The sequence below is a fragment of the Neltuma alba genome, unplaced genomic scaffold, assembly GCF_004799145.2.
Source record: "Neltuma alba isolate B1F8T4 unplaced genomic scaffold, ASM479914v2 tig00012299_pilon, whole genome shotgun sequence".
Taxonomy (NCBI): Eukaryota; Viridiplantae; Streptophyta; class Magnoliopsida; order Fabales; family Fabaceae; genus Neltuma; species Neltuma alba.
The window spans coordinates 100,863-121,193 of NW_021636814.1; the positions used below are offsets into that span (position 1 = coordinate 100,863).

Consider the following 20,331-nt stretch of genomic DNA (forward strand, 5'->3'; position numbering starts at 1 on the left):
TACTTCAACGTTCAACCTTGACGACGTGACATGAAGATCCGGGACCTTCGATGGCGAAGAAAACTTCGGCATAATGAGGTTGATTCAGCTAGGGATTTTCGATTTGGGGAAGGGTGGCAACGACGAGAAGTGAAAGGCAAAGATTTTTCTTGAACTGAAGCAGGGGCCAAGCTCATTCAATTTGGACCGGATTGTCTTTTTTTTTTTTTTTTAATTTTCCAATGCCAAACGACTTCGTTTTCCATGGATTGAAGGATAAAAAAAATAAAATATTCAAAACCAGGTAACCCATCAAACAATCCGGTTATTACCAGTTGAACCGTTTTGAGAACGGTTCAATTATAGACTGGTTTTTTTGGCCTCCCAGACTGGACTAACTTACCGGTCTGGTTCAATTTTTTTTTCCTTGCATAGTTTCCTCTTTAGTTTTCTTTCCTTCCCAATTTTCTCTCGTGTAACCGCAACAGCCATCTCTCCTGGTGGATCCCTCTCCCTTTCTCCCTCTTCCCAATTCGCTTCTGTATTTCAAAGTCCTCCTAAATTTCCTGACCTCGTCGTCTTTATCATCATCGTGGGTGAGAGCGACAGAACGCCATTAACAGAACGAGACGACTCGACCAGATCTGAGAGGAAAGAGAGGCTTATTCTTCTTCTTCAACCTTCAACAGTGAGAGCTGGAACAAGAGCCATTTTCTACTGCAAGAAAAATGCCAGCCCAAGAGGTAATCTTTGCATTGTAATTCGGTAGAGGATTTTGAATATTCCCCGATTTATTCAACAACAAATTCGCATTACATTGTGTTCAAACACGCTACGCAGAGATTAATATAATGGGGTTCTAAGTCAATCATTAGTGAGACGTTAGAGTCACCATGGGAGATTAATGTGCAGTTTGAGAAGATGGGTCTTCAGAGATTCCCTTGTTTTGTGGTTCCGGTTTTTCTTTCGAGTGTAGCTGTGCTTTGTTATGGTAGCAGAACCAGTTCATTAATGAGAAAGATTGTGAATACTGTGGATATATATGCCACTTGATAACGATGTATTCGCAATCCTACCTGGTTATAATGCTCCTCAACAAGTTCCGTAAAATCTGTATAAAATTATTTAAAATTCAGTTCTCTAGCCTTTGGCCTCATTCCTCGCCATTTTTATCGATGTATGGATTTCCTTGGTTAAGGTTCATATAACACAAGGTGATTATATGGGGAAGGCAGTGATGGTTTCTTGGGTGATTGAGGATGAACCAGGATTAAGTGTCGTGTTACTGGAATGAGAACAGTAAAGAGAATAAGATAGTGACTGAGAGCGAATGTTACCTTTTTTTTGGCAAGAGAATTTGTTACCTTTTTTTTTTTTGGTCAAGAGAATTTGTTACTTATAGATTTTACAATTGCTCATCTGGATTTATTCATCACTGCACTATAAAATATTTGGAGGTAGGAATTGATCCATTGCCCCATGTTATGATTGTTGTTATTTTTCTGATGCTAATCGAAAGGGGTTTGTTTCAGTGAACGAGTTATTCATTACTGTGATGTGATAAAAAGTTTAATAATTTGTGAGGCTACTTCTCTGAATTTTTAGTCCATAGTTATTATTTAAAAGGAAAACCCATAGTTTTGTGGTCTTAGTAATCTGATAGTGTGGGGGCCATTTTGGCATGTTAACTTATGAATAAAATACTTGGCCTAAGTAATTTGATTTTAAGTTGGTTCTAAATTTATGTAGAAGATTGAAAGCATGGTAGGATCTTCTCTTGAGCACGTCCTTTCATTTTTCATTGACGATGTTATGACGCTTAAACTTGATTGAGGAAACACTTATACATGTGAAAAACAAAGTTGTACTTGTGCAATATGTTTCTATTACTTCTAGATACCATATGAGACCTAAATCAGCAACTAACAATCCCCTAGTGAGAGATGTAAAACCATTGACACATTACATGGACAACAAATCCAACCTAATCCATACAACAGCAACTAAATAATGTACCCATCTTTAAAAGAGAACAGAACAGAAAAACTTATAAATGAGTCAAATAAAGTTAGAAACATCTAGTATTGAATCTATATGAGCATTGCTTATTTTAGACAACTTCTTCAAAGGGCAAACCAGCTACCCAAGTCACCAGATTTATGTCATAGTTCCATTTCTTGTTCTTCAACTTGAATGCTATATATGCCACAAGTGTAATCTGACCTTAAAACACCACCCATACATATAACTTCATACTAAAAACAAGATAAAATTGTCTCAGAGAGTCCATACATTGAAATTCATTAATAATAAATCAAGTGGCTAAGATAGGAATCGAAGAACTATTATAACATTAAATATAATAATTATAACCTGTTATATAATATAATCCTAGCCACATTCAAACAAATAATATTGCAAAATACAGTAATCAAAGACCCTAGCAATTGTAGCTGAGATAGGAACAGCAGCCCAGGACTTCAAACATTCAAATGATCTAATTGGGTCCACTAAGATTCCCAGATCTTCGTCGCCCATTACACTATCTGCTACCCTTCAAGCTGATTTTCTCAAGTAAGAGATGTTTAGAATTTCAATTGTTTAGGTGTACTAGCAGATCAAAATGAAGCAAGAACAAATGGAGTGGGAAACTACAAAGACAAACGAAGAGGAGAAATTTAAAAGTTATATGTATGGGTGGTGTTTAAAAGTGTGATTGATATGTCTTGTAAATGAGACACAATTTTTAATTAAAGTATTTTCTTTTAATTAAAAGACCTTAATGCTATTAAAAAGACCAGGAACCATAGCCTGAGCACAAAGCCGAGCAATCTCACAGGTGCTGGTTAATTTTTCCAATGATCTTGATTTTATCTATTTGAATTTTCATATAAAATGCATTTTGCTAATCCAGTGAATAAGTTGATTACCATTCTCTGTGATCATGATGATTTTTTTCTTGTTTTCTGAGTAATCTATTTTGTTTTCCCTCCTTTTTCTAAAGATTCTAGACATGGGAATGTCTGGAACTGATTAATGTTCATTCTTTCTGGCTTGTCATATGCCATGTCTTTCAATTTTTATTTTGTCTGCAAATCAAATGCTCATGCTTTGTTTTATTTTGGTGGAATGCTTCCCACGAAAAGAAAATTTTTTTGTTTTAGAAATGGAGAGAAAATTGTGAACTTAGTTTTCATGTAATTGAGGGAAGAAGATCTGGCAGAAATTGGGAAGAAATCATCAGATCTGGCTGGATAAGATCATCATCAGATCTGTATCTTGTTGCCCTCTAATCTCCATCACCAACTTCTAGCTTGCCACATCCGGTCTGCATTTTTCTTTCAAATGATATCTGCCTCCTGCTGTGAAAGCATTTTGTGGAACTGGGTCCCCATTCAAAGCTTCCTGGTTAGTTTCTATAAATCCCCCTCAATACTTCTCCATATTGGTTTTTTATGGATCCCCTGGGGGAATTATGTCATTCGTAGTTTGACTGAAGGATTGTAAATAGCATCTGTTTGCTGATATGAATGCTAGCAAGTCTGTAAACTCTTGCACAATAACAAGTTTTGAGGCTATGATTTTGTTATGGAGTATTCAATTATTTCTCTCTTGATTCTAGCTAGTCTTGCAATTCAATATTCCCTGTTTGATCGCTCTTTTTTTTTTTTTTTGGCAGTTACTGAAACGTTTCTTTGATATCTGAAGAAAAGAGGTGCCTGAGTAATATATCTACTTTTTGAAGAACAATAGATTTGACACACTAGGTGTGAGAATCGTTATATAGAAGCATGAGGTTCCTGATCTTTAGTTTGCTAAGGTTACCAATTGGAGTGCTAATGTTATTACTGTTATGTCTTGGAAACATCGGCAACTCTGTGGCACATTTGTCATCTTCATCTGAATCCACATTGCATACGAATGATTGGGCTGTTTTAGTCTGCACATCACGATTCTGGTAAGTGCAGCTTCCATTTTTAATTTATAACATAACAAAATTATAGCTATATCCTCTTTTTGTGAGTAATAAAACCCTCTTAAAGAATCATACCAGTGTTTTCTTTTCGTGGTTCCTTTGGATTGTTTATACCACCTTTGGCAACATGAAAATATGATGCTTACTCGAACTGACCTGGTTTCGGACATTGTTTTCCAACTCATTTACTCCAACTCAATCATTTATGTTGTCATTCATGATTGTTTTGTTCATTCGATTTTATTTCAACTAACAGCTTACTATAACATAAATTAATTATTAAATTAATTTAAATATTGTTCGAATCCAGTTTACTATCATTATCACTAAAAAAGCAATCACGTGTTAGAACGCACCATCCCTTTTTGGCTGTATCTCATCTCTACAACATGTCTAGTGAGCTTTAATACCGACTTCCTTTTTATTCCTGAGGACATAAACATTTTCAGCCACCTGTATTTTGATTTAGAGCAAAATTTATTGGTCTAGTGTGTGCATCCTTGAAATTGCTTTTTAGACTAAGGGTGTGTTTGGATGACTTCAAACCGTGGTTTGGAAAAGTGATTCTGGAGAATAGATTCTGTGGAGAATAGATTCTGTGGAGAATAGATTCTGAGAAAAAGTGATTCTGAGAAGTGAGAGTGTTTGGATAGTTATTACCAGAAGTGCTTTTGACATGTGGAAATGACCAAAAAGGGTATAAGTTAATATGATAATTATATAAGGGATAGATTTTATGATTTATTTTGATTTGAAGAAATAAAATTGTTAATGAAATAATTTGTACTAACATAATTAATAATATATAAGATAATATAATTAATACATAATTAATATGTGTACATATATTTATAAAACATAATATTAAATGTTTATAGAAAAATGATTTTTTTTAGAACAGAAAAATATTAATTTTGTTTAAAGATTGTAAACGTGAAATCCCATAACATTTTTTCATAACTACATGTATAATAACCTCTGATGTTTAATACAATTAATTAATTAATTGTCACCACACATATATATTCATAAAATATAAGAGTGAAAAATATTTTTAGAGAAGATGAATTATTTTGTTGCAAAATAGAATAAACACGTCTTAAAATAATTTATTAATTATTCAAGTAAGTAATAATTAGCTTGAGAATATAAGGCATAATATTAATAAGAGAAATATAAATAAAGAAGTGTCATAATCATTAAGATGATGCATCGATACAAAGCATTTGTAATAGGTTTTGTTTTTAACTACATATTACAATCTATGATAAAAGGAAATAAATAAGACATGACTACTATCCTCGTATTGAATTAACAAGTTCGTCTCTTATGCTGTCACGAACCTGAGCCATGTAAGATGAAGATTGAATTGATGAATGTATACGTGAAAATCTAACCCCATCATCATCATCTTCTGCATAAGTACCTTCTTCTTCCAACTGAACGAATCCAGGATCAGTAATAGATGTCATTCTAATAAAATTATGTATAGCCATCGTTGCACAAACGATTTTAACTTGTGTTTCAAAATCATAAGATGGCATGTTTTGTAAGATTGCGAACTTTTTTTTCCAAACTCCGAAAGTTCTTTCAATTGTACTTCTTAAACTTGAATGGAAATAATTAAAGATTTCATTGTCATTTTCAAACCCAGATGTCCTTCGAAAATCAGGCAAATGGTAACGCTCCCGTCTGTATGGGCCGAGATATCCATTCGGTGTTGGGTATCCAGCATCCACCAAATAATATTTTCCTATATAAAAAATGAAATTATTGTAAATTATGTTTCTATTGTTAAGCTAAATATAAAAAAAATAGGAAATAAAAAAATACCTTCAGGTGGATGGGGAAAGTTCATTGAAGGAGTTGTGAGGGCATGATCAAATATCCGAGCATCATGTGCGCTACCTTCCCATCCGGCCAAGACAAAAGTAAAACACATGTCCCAATCACAAACCGCCATGACATTTTGTGACACTGTTCCTTTCCTAGAGATAAATTTAGTTTGATCTGTTGCACTGACAACGCAGGAAACATGTGTGCCATCAATTGCTCCAATAGCATGTTTAAAAAAAGGCCAGTATTTACCAAACCGAATTTTTGTATGAACATGCCGGAATGTTGGATCTTTTGGTTTGATATTAGACATGGCAAGTCTACAGCATGCCATTAGGACATTATGAAAATGTCTGCTAATTGTCTCCCCTGAATGTTGAAATCTTTCTTGCTGCATTCTGCTACTAAGTGCATGCCCAACGGTATGTAAAAACATTGCAACTGATTCATGTATCCCTATATTTTTAGTTTCTTTTAGACCATGTTGTTGCAATTGTTCCACCAGACTTAAGAACACATCCCGTTCCATCCTAAACATGTTATAACAACGACTGGAGTTGCCATCTAAAACATCCCTTACCCATATGCAGCCTGTATAAGCACTTGTATGCTGAGGCTCCTTACACAAGTTCAAAGTAGCGTATGCACCAACCAATGCTGCAACTTTGTTAACTCTTTTTTTCCGTCCCTTAGCATGCTCTTCCACATGTTTAATTTCATCATCCATATTCGTTTTATCCTGTGCACATACACATAAAGTTTAGAATTCCTACGTAGAAATTACGAAACATTTATAAAAGTTACAGAGTTGTCTGATTCATATAACAATCCACTGGTCACATAAAACATACACATATGGAACTGTCTAATATAATAAACAAGTCATAAATCCCTAGTAAAATGCTCTAAAATGAGTAGAAGCTGTTCCTTCTGATCCTTCAGAGCTGCATACATTTCTCGTGCATCCTGCCGTTCCATAAGGAGTTGTGTGCACCGTCTAAAGAAATCAGGATCACTGACAACTTCAGGAACTGTTTTCAGGTGAGACAGGACTCCCCTAATTGAAACCTCATAAGCACGCGCTTCTTCTTCCAACCTTCTAGCTTCTGCTCGTGAAATGACCTCATTTCCACGCTCGGCCTCAGAAGTATTTGTTTCAGCAATCTTGCTAATTGCATCCGCTATTTTCATAGAGGGAGATGTGCGTTTCTTCTTGACTTCACTCTTCCTTCTGACCCCCAGTGAGCTACTAGGTCGACTCCTACCTCTGCTTGTACCCCCACCACTGGTATCCTGCCTCAATTCAGTGTTGCCTCCACTACCTCCACTATTATCATTGAAGTTCACTGTGTTAAATTCCCCACTTATACCAGTTGGTGCACCTAAAATTTCATCACTATCTCCGGACCCTTCTTCCAAATCTTCATTCGGTGTTCCTTCACTTGGAAGTGTCATGGAAGAAGGTGCCCATGCTTGTGGTCCAGTTGCAGCCACACTTCCAAATAGTTGCGTCAATTCATCCCTAAATTGAAGTCCTCTTTCTCTGAATTTTTCGTAGTTTGGAACTTCCTGCACATTAGACACCAATAATATCATAAAATATTCCAAAAACAGTAAATATACACAAAGCATTAACAAGTAGAGAAAATGTAAGATCAAAAGGTTCAATAATTACCCTTATTTTTCTCTCCCACCAATCATCAGTTGCACTGACAGTATTCCTTTCAGTATCCCATCCCAATCCTGTCTCACGAAGCAGCCTATCCCATGTCTGCCACTCCTTTCGTAGGGAATCATATTTATTCTTAAATTGACCTTTTTCATACACTCTTCCAGTTTTGGCAGTAAAGTTATCACCAAGAATATCCCAAGCTTTCTTTGTTAAGCTAGTACCTTTTCTTTCCCCTTGTTGCACAAGTTCAATGCAGAGGTCAATAAACACTTTTGTGGTTCGTAGGTCCCAGGAAGCTTTCACCGTATTCTTACGCATTATGCTATAGCACAATTATAACTCTTCAGTCATCCCAGGTTAATCAACTCAAAATCAATTGAAATAACAAAAATCATATTGTCTACTGTAATAGGTGAAAAAGTTGATCACATTTTAAATCTCAATTCCTTCCTACCAAACCAAGTGTGACAAAAATTAACAAACACAAAAAATTTCTAATTTTACATGGTTGGAAAAAATACACCCCCTCCTTTCTAAACTTCATTATTTGTTTTTACTTCAAAATACTAAAAATTTTAAAACGTCCAAAATAACATGTTAATTAAATAACATTATAAAGCACATTATTGTTTTTACAAAATAACATGTTGCACAAGCCTTTCATAATATTTTTTAAAAATTATATCCTTATCAGATTTGTCAACCGAAAATAAAAAAAACTACCAACATAAACCTCTGACCAAAATACAAATCACTTCCTTCAATATATATACATGGATTTCAGTTGTGATTTCATTTTTCCTCACTCTCAAAAGTTGGCCATAAATTTATCAAAATCCTTAATACAACAATACAGAACAATACAATTCTTATCTCATCCCAAATCAGATCAACTCTTAACAAATAATGTTCATTATCACAAGTACTATCCACGGCAAAAAAAAAAAAACCAAAGTCTCGACTTCACAGCTTCTTCTCCGGGGGAAATCTGGACTACAGCAGGAAAAACAAATTGCATTGAATTTATATAACAATTGCCAGACTTTCTCATCCATATACGTCCCCTGCCTCCAGAACCAGACATTGATTACCATAATTTGTTCCCTCTTTGTTTCATAAAATCAGAACCAATTTACCAAACGAACATACCATTTATAATCCCCAGCACATGAAGCTCAATTAAAGAAATCCAAAAACACCATAAACCCCGAAACAATCCATGGCAAAAACGAACAAGATCTTCGGCAATAACCATTGATCAAAATCTGCCGAATGACGCACAGGAAGACCAAGGAATATCCAGACAACAATTATACATCGCTTGGATCCACTAGGCATACAAAGCTGAAATCGAAGGCCACGGTTGAAAAATAGAACCGAGAGGAAGCTTGCAATTGAAGAGGATATACAGCCAAATCATTCCAATTCAACATACCACAATCAAAAAACTAATAGCCACGGTTGAAAAAAAATTCATATCACTTCCGGATGACAGACCGAAAATAGAGGAGGGACCGAATCAGAACCACCGAACCAGAATCATAAGCAAGAAGCTGATAGATCAATGAATGGAGGAAATACGAACAGAATTTTGGGCAATCACCAGAGAGAGCTCACCGGCCGAACTGAAGAACGAAGATTGGAGACAGAGGATGGATGGATCGGAGCTTCCTTTGGTTTTGGCGAGCCGAGTAATGCACGACCACCCCTGTTTTCGCGAGGCCAGGACGATCTCACCGGTGTCGAGTTTCAGAGCAGCGACGGCGAACACTCGAGCTGGCGATGAAGCACGGCCGAAGACGCGACCCGATGATGAAGCGGCGAAGAGACGAGCTGATGATAAGGGCCGAAGGGTCGAGCTTCGAGCTGAGTCCGATCGTTCGGCGAAGAGGAGGAGTGTCGGCCAGCGAAGAAGAGAGGGATCTGGGAAATTGCCTACCGGAGCCGTTGCTGAGGGTCGACCTTGAGCTGAGAGCAATGGTCGAGCTGAGGAGCAAGCACAGTGTGTCGAGCGGAGGAGCTGGTCGAGCTGAAGAGAAGAGTGTCGGCCAGCGAAGAGAAGAGAAGGATGTCGAATTCAAAGTGTCGGCCAGCTCGAGAACTCTGGGGTGTTTTTGGAATCACCAGTAGGCGTGCCCGATTTTTTCCCACAAGCGACAATTTCCAGCTTCTGGTGAAACCATGGTTTCACCGGGTGAAACCATGGTTTCACCTGAAACCAAGGTTTACAATATTTTGGGGCCTGTTTGGGTAGCATTTTCCCCAAACCATGGTTTGGGGTGCTACCCAAACAGGCCCTAAGTATCAACAATTTGGCCAAAAAAAAAAAAAAAAAGATTAAGCATCAACAATGCTGTCTAAACATGTTACTAAGTCTTATAAAAGACGTTTTATAGCTATCACAAAGTCTTAGTTTCATGACTTGGTTAACATATTTAATTCGTTGCTTCCCTTATTTAGGTTTAATTATCGACACATGGCCAATACACTTTCCTTATATAGGTAATATCCAATTTAACTTTATTTGCTCCAATTATACTTTGTAATTACCTGTTGTCATTATAATTTCCTTGTTAATCAGGACAGTTAAGCGGTTAGGAATTCCTGACGAGAGGATAATACTCATGCTGGCAGATGACATGGCATGTAATGCTAGAAACAAATACCCTGCCCAGGTTTTCAATAATGAAAATCATAAGCTTAATTTGTATGGGGACAATGTGGAGGTGAGTTTTCTTTATGCCTTTCATTTTCCTTGTTCACTAGATAATATTCTTTGTGTTGGCTTTGGAATTGTCTTGATATGAGTCTAAATTATATTAACAAACCATAAACTCGTGAGCCAGTTTTGGTTGTGGATTTTAAACTTCCGCATATAAGTAATGAAAAGTAGGAATATATATCCACATATATGTAGAGATACGAACGCATATGCACACAAGAACAATATAATGAGATAGAAGAGTACAAAGATTAAGGAGAAGGAACTAATCTAACAGCAAAGAAAGTAGTGAAGGAAATTCAATGCTCATAACCATCCCAAACAACTTTTCCTTCTAATGTGTAGCCTTCTCGCTGTCTAGAAAGAGGTTATTGAGAAATTCTGAGCTCTTGTTGCTCATAATGCAAACATCCGAGGTCAAGGCCTTTTGTGGCCTATGCATCTCACTACTTTTTAGTATTAATCCTACTAATACATAGCTTAAGCAGAGGCTACTCTTTTCTTTGATTTACTAGCTATGTTCGTAGAAACTACATGACAAATTTGAAGCTTTGCTTACTAATTTGGGCACAAAAAGGGGAAACACGTAATAATATTTTAAGTTTACTTACGCGCTTCCTTTCACTATGCAAATCAATTAATAAATAATTTTGCTGAGTATTAATATTACTGGGAGGCTTCTTTTGTATGATGATTCAAGCTTGTGTCTGGTATATAGCTGAGTTTGCCATTCTGCCCTGAATCTTGCATAAATAGTTTTAAGGTATTGTAGAGAAATTAGAGGAGAGAGGGGAAGAAGAAGTCTGGGAAGAAAATGAGAGAGAGAGAGAGAGAGAGAGAGGAGGGAGAACTTATTCTATTCACTTTGGCCATTCGCCAGTCTGATTACCCAGGCCCCTTATTTATAGGCCTACGGACTTGGTAACAAATGCTAACTAACTTCCTCCTTTCTATTATATTTACATATCAAATACCATGGTTGACTTTAGGTATTCTTGCTACTGAAGTCTGTTAGCCATAACACATTTCTCTGATATGTAAATTTTCCATCTCTCTCTGATTGGCTTTAAGCTGATATCAATATTAAATCTTATAATTTCTTAAAAGAGACTTGGGGATATTTGGATGGAAACTAAATCATGATTTTAAAATTGATTTTACGGTATACTAAGTAAATATGTAAGGGAGTTTTGTTTCGATTTGTGTGAAAACATTTTTGCTTTCTGGGGTTACCAGGCACCCGCTTAATAAAAGACGTGCTGTGGTAACCCAATAAACCTCTTTGTCTAGTCACATTCTCTCACTTTTTTCAGTTGAACACTTGTGTATATGTAGACTTCCATCTGAGATGATGCTAAAGAGATATTCATCGCTTTCAACCTGTTTTGGGGCTATACGCAATGTCTTTTAGAGGATGAACATTTTGCTTCTTAACTTGCAGGTAGATTATCGTGGCTATGAAGTGACAGTGGAAAACTTTTTACGAGTTTTGACGGGTCGTCATGAGGCTGCTGTTCCAAGGTCTAAGCGTCTTCTAAGTGATGAAGGGAGTCATGTACTTTTGTATATGACTGGGCATGGAGGTGATGAATTTTTGAAATTTCAGGACTCTGAAGAGCTCCAGAGTCATGATTTAGCTGATGCTGTAAAGCAAATGAAAGAGAAGCGTAGGTATGAAGTTGTTAGCATCCTGATTTGATTTTCTAAGATGAAGAGGGAATAATTACAGTGAATCTCTTCTGGAACTTTCAAGTGAGAATCTGATAGGAACTGACAGTAGGAACAGTAATAAATCAGATAATGAAACAGTGCATGGGCTCCTGATAGTGAAATAATACTCGAATAGGATTAATCAATAGCAATCTTCCTACTCAGTGGGAGATAGGAAGTTACAAAATGGTTCACACACTCACAGCTCATACAATGGTCCTGACATTCGAGAGGTCAGCTCTCTCCTCACCATACTCTCATGCAAAAAAAACGTCTTCCCTCCCCCAAGCTACAACGGCTAAAATACTTAAAAGTAAACAGCACAGTCTCCAAAATACAACAACCTAGTACACAGACCTAAAGACATTTAGAGTGTGCTACTTTCTCCAAAAAGGTAGGAATTAGAAGTCAACTCCCTGGTTGCTTAGAAAGGACTGTTGCCTTTTGCTTGCTTCTGCCTCTGTCGCCTCTTATAGGTATTTTTAAATAGGTCGATCCTATCAGAATCTCACTTGATAAATCTCAATAACCGGGGATAAATTCTATTAAGAATGAGTAAAGTAAGAGTCTCAATCTACACACCCTCAATAGCCGAATCAATGGAGAATTTCCACTTAATTCAAATAGTACTTTATTTCTCTGGTATGTTGGCCATAAAATCTGCAACACATTTATAATTGCAGAAAATATGACTAAATGAGAATGAAAAATAAGCAAATATCCCTAGTATCTTGGAGCTAAGCTAACAGAAAGAGACGGTGGACCTAACAACCTAAAGTTCACTTACTCAGCTGATAAATCATTAATAAAACAAATAAAACTTATGAGACTCATTCAGCTGTCCTTCAAAGATGAAAAAACTGACTCAACCACTACTCCATTCTCCTTATTTCTTCTCTGGTATGTTAATGTGCTGATTTGGAGTCTTATCAGAAATCTTTTGCAAATTAATGTTGTGACTTTTAAGTTTGATTTGTGAACTTGATATTTGATAAAGTTTTGGATCAAGGGCTGTAGTTGCATGCTTTCTTGTATGGCTGTTTTCATATGCTAAAGTAATGCTTAGTTTTTTGTATGAAGTTTTTGCTTGGCAAATGTTTTATGAAATAGACCATTTTTCTAACTATGAAGATTTAATCTATATTTTGTGATTAACTTCATATTTGGTAGTTATTGACATCTTGTGACCTCTTTATATAGGGCAAAAAACTCATCTTTTTGCTGGCATGTTGTCTCTTAGGTTCAAGGAGCTATTGATAATGGTGGACACTTGCCAAGCTTCAACTCTCTTCTCACAGGTCTCAAAATGCTTTCCAGAATATGATTTTTAGAAAAATCAAACATGAATTCTCGTTAGATGGATTTTTAGAATATTATATGAAGCTTATTCATTCTTTAATTAAAAGGAGATGTTGGCAATCAGTCAATCGAAGTATTAATTGCATGATGTTGCCTTGTTAGATTGTTTTTACATAAGATTACTGCATGCCTTGTGTTTTTACGATAGGTGCCTTTGTCTATTCCAATGGGATTTGTAATCATTGGTAAAAGAACTTTGGATATTAGGAAGCTTAAACTCAGTATTTGTTAATTTGATTGTGATAGGGTGATTGTAGAAAGAAAGGTGAAAGAGAGAAAAACAGAGTGAATACAAAGAGAAACTAGAATTATACTGTATAATTCAAAAGGTCAAAGCATATGAGAATAAGATTGATGATTACCCTATCTATAAGTCATGGGTAATTCTAATCTCAATTAAATATCTAATCCAAACATTACTATTACTATTACTGATATAATTAAATCCTATCTAAATCCTCCTAATATGATAATATCCAAATTCTATCTAAATTTATTTAAAATCCAAATAAATTCTTATAATTAATGAATCTAATAAAATCTTACCTAAACTTATCAATATCTTCTCTACAAGAGACCTTTGTCCCCAAGGGCAAGTACATAGAAAATGGTACTAAACTAGAGCCAAGAAGCATTTTGAATAATCCATGAACCAATTTTGTACCAGCAACCCTGTATTGAAGCATTGAACATGAGACCCATCAACGCCAAACGTGAGTTTCACACTCTTGCAGGTTCTTGACTTGCAAAACTCATTGCTTAGCCATACATGACCAGCCTAGGAGCATTCCTTTTGGTTGTATGTGACAGCCCTTGTGTTGTCCCCAAAAAGCTTAGTTGCAAGTGGAAGTTTGTATACAGAAAGCTGTGTTTTATTCCATAGGATTGAATGATACATATAGGCAGAAGAGTGATTTAGCATATCGCATGAAAATCCTCCAGAATTAATGAGGAAGTAAAAAAAGAAAGAAATATATTCTGTAATCCCTAAATTAGTGCCTAAGCTAACGGGTAGAAAATCAGAGTACATGGCTGTGTTTGATTCTAGGTTAAAGAGTGAATGGGCCTCCCCCTATGGCCCATTTCCAACACTCTCCCTCAAGCTGGGGAATAGATGTTAATTATTCCCAGCTTGCTAGTCGACTTGTCAAACTTGTTCTTGACCAGTGGTTTGGTCATTACATCCACAATCTGTCTTCCAGAGGGAATTTAGGTTAGATCGATGACTTTAGCTTCAATCTTTTCCTTGATGAAATGGCGGTCAATTTCAACATTTTGTTCGGTCATGTTGGACAGCATTGTTTGCAATCTTGAGTGCAGCCATATTATCACACCACATCTTGATTGGTGTATTTATTTCTATGCCGAGTTCTCTTAACACATGTACTACCCATATTAACCCTGCCTGCATGTGCAATCTCGTAAAAGTACTCAGGCACATGACTTTCCTTCTCAAATATTAGCTTATTGCTTGTGTAGTTTTACTTTAATTCAATTATTTAGAGTTCCTGAGACAAAATTACGGAAGTTGATGGGTGGAGTTTTACAAGCATTCTACACTAGATGGTTATAGGTCTTTGTCATCTCACAAACCTTTGCCTGCTAACTAACCAAATGTGATGTGCTGGCTTACTTATAGCGTATTTTGATCCATTTTGACTGTCATGTTGTGAAGAACAAAGGACATGGCTGTACCTAGTAAATTTCTATTTGCTTTTACTTTTAAGTTTCAACTCTCTGTTTACTATTGTCCTGGGCTAGCTTGGTGCACATCCTTTGCATGTATTTAAATGTCCTGGTGGTAAAAGGGAAATATGCCGCATAGATATGTCAAAGCCTGAAATCCTCTAATTCTTTTCTCTGTCACGTTGAGAAAAAGTTGTCATTTATTTATTCTGCTAATTTTTTTCCCTAGGTTGACTTGGTTCATTTTCTGAACCTTGCAGCTTCATTCCCCAGGTGTTTTGGCTATGGGAAGCAGCATGAAAGGAGAGAATTCATATTCACATCACTTAGACCCAGATGTATGTATCCATTTTCTAGTATTAACCATCTGCTGCAGTCATTCCTGTTGTTAATGGCATTTAGATTCTAGACATAGGCATCAAAACTGCTGTGGCATCCTCCCCAATAACAAATAATTTGAGGAATTGTATTAAAAGAATTTTTTAAAAAATCATGATCACACAATTTTCAAGCAGTGTCATTACTTTACTAAGTATATTAAAATCACTCATGGGCCTTAACTCCGATTTCTGAGTTGAATTGGTACTTGAAATGGTATCCAAGTCACGATGAACACGTGATCTGAATCTGATCTTTTCTGTTATACATTTTCTTGATTGAAATTTTTAGTTCTAGTCACAAGGAGCTTGTTCTTGTTTTACTCTTAAATCTCATAATATGCTTCCATCTAAGGTGTGTTAGAAATTATAATAAAATATTACGAGTCTTCACTTAAATGCAAGGAAAATTTAAATCTGGAAAACATTCATTTAGAAAGTTTTAAACAGATTAATGACCATATCATAAGCTTCTGAGATGAATTCGTCCTTTATTGTATAAATGTACAGCAACATTCAGCCTAAGCACCAATTGACGTAAGTGGGAAAACAAAACTTAAATGTTCTGATGTTATTAGCAAGAGCTAAGAAAACATCTGAGTAAGTATCTAGCAAAGCTAATAAACTGAACGGACTATAGAGGGCGTGAATGAGTGTACAAAAAAGAAAAAAAAAAGAAAAAGAAAAGATCATTGTGCTAGCAGTCAAGAAACAATGGCAATCATAAGACCAAACAAACGGTAGGCAATGGCAAAAACTCGAGGTCTTGAGCAGTTGGCAAATTTCTCTTCACTTGGCAGTTCTGATAACAATATGTGGGAGAGAAGAGTCTAGAGGAAGATAAAAGGATAGAAGTTACTTGGTTGAGGATTTTGTTCTATGATGGCTAGAATATGGCTACTTTTAATAACGTTGATCCTTGCAATGTTATTGACATGGTTCGTAACTGTGAACATTTGATTCTTGAATTTGGTCTATGATCCGGACAACTAAAATTCACTTCTGTTTTATTTAATACAGGTTGGTGTTTCTGTTGTGGATCGTTTCACATATTATACTCTAGCCTTCTTTGAGAGGCTAAATATGTATGATAATGCCTCCTTGAGCAGGTAGACCATAAGTGTTTTTCGGGAGTGCGAATACATGACTTCTTTTCCTTGTTATGAAGTGTTTCTGTAGCCTCTGTTTAACTTTCCGGTCTTGAATGATCTTGTAATTTTGATGAAAGAAATCTGTTGAGAGATCAACATAGCTGAGGATCATTTTGATTTTTCCATCAAACCAATATGGAAAACAATGAGTTTCAATTTCTATGCTACATGGATCATCCAAACTTCCAAATACTGGAAGATGAAACTGAGTTGGGTCTTCCAATTTGTGACATGATATTTAGTTCTATTGATTACTGTTGTCCAAATCAAATATTTGATTTTTAGTGGGGTTTTACATGTCCAAATGGATTTTCCAGGAAAGTTGAATTCTGTTTTCATGGTTTATAATTCTATGGTCTGTGCAAATGAAAAGAAAAGTTTAATTAAGTTGATCGACTCTCATGTTGTGATCTTGGTGAATCCGCCTCTCCCCTTCTCTATTATGTTAGTACAGATAATTGGTATGGGTTGCTTAGGAGCATATCAAGAGAATTGTGTTGCAGTAGGTAGAGCATTCCAGCGTCATATTCTTTTGGTAGTTATATTGTTAATTCGGGCATATTTTGTGTTTGTTTTGCAGCCTTTTCAATTCATTTAATCCAAATTTGTTGATGTCAACCGCATATCATAGAATGGACCTATATCAACGTAGTTTGGAGGAGGTAATAATTTTTTGTTCTTAATTTAATGCAGATGAACTTTTTTTTCAATAAATATATTGAAATATTTTCTATGTTGAGGAATTGAGTAACATTATTTGTTGAGGGATTACCTACATAAGTAACAGATGTTTACTCTGCAAATTGCTGCTACCTGGCATTAGTTTACATCTCATGGTGCATCATGGGCTGCAAAACATCAAATAATATTGGCTGTGAATATTCTGTGTATAGTTTCCACCTAACACATTTTATTTCTTTAATTTATCTCTACTCAGGGAGTTGTTGAAATCGTCTTATAAGCTATTTTCCTGAAAGAATAATAAAGCAATGAGAATCTTGTATACTTCCGTAGGATATGCGTTGTGGTTACAAGACAGATCTCTTAACAAGATAGACGAGAAAATACTATACGTGACAGAAATCTGCATGCCAATAACGTTTTTGTGTGTTTATGCTTCTATGTACCAGTTATTGCGTTGATGTGGTGAAAATGAGCATTAATCAGGTCTAATTGGGAAGAATTCTATAAGGATGATTTTGTTTCTCCTTGTTAGGTACCTGTGACCAACTTCTTTGGTTCTGTAATGGAAACATTACATACTGATTCAGCATACAGTTCCCACAGGAGTATAGACGTTGGAGAAGCCAAAATTAAAATTTGCACAGATCAACCAATCTCTGGGAGCGACAGAAGAATTTTGAGAAACATGAATAACAAGGATCAAGTTAGTAGTAACTTAAGCACTAAGGTGACTATCATATGCGCCATTAGGATTGGCACATTATTTCATGCATAGCATTTTTCAAGAGAATGGATTTTCTGTGCAGGAAAATTCACGGCATAGCTTTGGACAACTCTGGAATTCTATTCTCAGCAAGTCGACCACACCTGAAAACGTTGATGCATTTGTGTGCCACTCCCTTCTTTTAATGCTTCCTTTGTTGGTAGTTTCCACATGGCTATCACGCTAAAGGGCTGGAACAACGATTTTGAAGTTGCTTATGCATGCCTTTAATGTTATGGTTGCTGGGTATGCGATTTTCTAGGAAAATGCTTATAACCGATGGTTTCACACTGGGGTTGAATTCAGAGGAAGCTGCCTCATGGTTTCAACCTATTGGTTTGTCATTTTTTGTCGCCCTGTTCATGCTGTGGTGCGACCCTGTTGTTCTGGTTATGCATAGTTCAAATGGTGTTTTTTGTATCTGTTTTTAATTGAAATGGAATTCAATGGACATATGATCAGAAGATTCACTTGAAGCACTTAGAGTTTCAAACTATTATTCCCTTGGGCCCCGATAAGAAGCTAGAACAGCCATGTTGGTTTTGTCTGTTTTTCATTGTAAAATTTGATGTTCACGGTGGGAGCAGGTAAACTTCTATGATCGTACATTTTCTAGTGAAAATTTCTTGATGTGAAGTAAATTTTAGTATGAATTTTAATTACTCCCCCCCCCCCCCAAAATTTTTTTTTTTCAGAAGCCTCAATTTGTTTTTCTAACACCGTCTTTATCTTGTCCTCAAATCATTGGTTCGCTTCGGTGAACTTTAAACGTGTAATATGATACGGGGGCAAATTTGGCTTTTTACAGAAATAATTTTAACACAATTTTGCTTTTTGAAATTGCTTTTGGAAAAGAGTACATTATAAGTTCAAAAAGAAAAAGAAAATCAATATCAATATCAATATCATTCCTTTAAAATCAAATTATTCTAGATTAATTATGACCAGGCCAAAACCTGTGCTGCTTAGGGTAGAGCAATAGGTAGGTTGGGCAGCTTGTGTCCTAATTTGTAACCGGCCTGTTTAAAATTACATGGGACTTGTGATGAATCTGTTTAAGTTCGTTGTAAATAGGCTAAGAATAAATAGGGGGTTAAATAGGTTATGAGGAACCAAGTAACCAAATCAACTAGTCAACTTTCATCAGGGCATAACAATTTGTCAAAATGTAGCTGATAGATTGAGGAAGATAAAGGAGGATGAAAGAAGACCAAAAAATTTCATAGCAAAAACCACAACCACCTTAGATATAGGCACAATTGCATTGATTCGAATTGAGTGAGTATGAGACTGGCAAGGTAGAGAAATGATGGAGAGCAATGAGCAGAGGGAAGCAAAGTCACAGACATGGAGAGAAGAGGTGATAATGAAATGATGAGAGGTTGATGTGCGCGGTGAAGCCATAAGAGCCACTGACTGGTCGTCATTGCTGCCGCCTGGTCAACATTAGGAGTGGCTTAGTAGTGGCGGAGGAAGAGATGGTAATGGTGATGTGAGAGAGGAGAGAAAGAAGAGAGAAGTAGGTGGAGGAGGAAAAGAAAAGCGGCGATGGGTTAAAAGGATTGGAGGGAAAAAAGACGGCAATGGTAGAATGAGGAAGCATGAGGGTTTTTTTCTTCTTCCAAATTTAAATGTTATATGAAAATTGATAAAAAATTTTGAAGTTGCGTGTCACAAGAATCCACAGGCAAAACACTTTTGCCACTAAATCAAGGTTATAACTGTTATATGAGTGTGACAAATAATATATTATAATATACTTTTCATATTAAAAAATGAAAAAAAATATATACGAGCGAGTAAGGGCATTGATTTTACTAGCCTGCCCGTTTAAATTTGCTCGTTTAATATACTTTTTGGGAGATCCAAATGGGTAAAATTTCACATGGTTGTGGGCCAGTATAATGGGCTATGAGTTTTTTGCTCAGTCCTAACACTACTTTTCCATATAAACCTTGTTTTTTTAACGTGAATAAACTTGTATTTAACTAGAGGAAAAATGACTCGTTGGACTCAGACGATATCTGTTTACCTCGGGCACCAGAGCCGTGTAGGGACCTTTTGAGAATGGACAAGGAGAACATCTCTTAAAGTCAAATCTGAGTTGTACTAGGTTTTAGTTTTTTCTTTTCTCTCAAGCCGCTGGCTTGCCGTGTAAAACTAAAAAAAAAAATAGAGGAAAAATGTGAGAATTGTGTAGTTAAATTTTCACTTTCTTATGTTGATGGAGTCTTCAAAATTCTAAAAGGAGAACATTGAATCCTTGTTTGGATGGAGAGAAAATGATGGAGGAAGGAAAACCAGGAAGGGAGAAGTAAATTTTCCTTTGTTTGAATGATCGAAGAAAAAAGGAAAAAAAATTAGGAGAACAATGAGGTGTGAGACTCACTCAATTTTTTCTCCATTTTTCTCTCGC

The 20,331-nt window shown here is 36.0% G+C and overlaps 1 protein-coding gene across 1 annotated transcript; it reads left to right on the forward strand.

The window, feature by feature from the left end:
- The first annotated feature begins 490 nt into the window (after positions 1 to 490).
- Positions 491 to 18,556, forward strand: LOC114725904 (putative GPI-anchor transamidase). Its single transcript, XM_028912469.1, has 12 exons — positions 491 to 722; positions 3,144 to 3,387; positions 3,659 to 3,937; positions 9,924 to 9,965; positions 10,045 to 10,189; positions 11,627 to 11,856; positions 13,136 to 13,193; positions 15,201 to 15,278; positions 16,338 to 16,426; positions 17,049 to 17,130; positions 17,685 to 17,879; positions 17,959 to 18,556. Exons 3-12 carry the CDS (start codon positions 3,771 to 3,773, stop codon positions 18,100 to 18,102), a joined length of 1,230 nt encoding a protein of 409 aa, XP_028768302.1. The 5' UTR covers positions 491 to 722; positions 3,144 to 3,387; positions 3,659 to 3,770; the 3' UTR covers positions 18,103 to 18,556.
- The last annotated feature ends 1,775 nt before the right edge of the window (positions 18,557 to 20,331 follow it).

Coding starts and splice junctions, on each gene's coding strand:
- LOC114725904 (XM_028912469.1), top strand. CDS start 3,771: ATGAGGTTCCTGATCTTTAGTTTGCTAAGGTTACCAATTGGAGTGCTA. Junction 16,427..17,048: donor GATAATGCCTCCTTGAGCAG/GTAGACCATAAG, acceptor TTTGTTTTGCAG/CCTTTTCAATTCATTTAATC. Junction 17,880..17,958: donor GTAGTAACTTAAGCACTAAG/GTGACTATCATA, acceptor TTTTCTGTGCAG/GAAAATTCACGGCATAGCTT.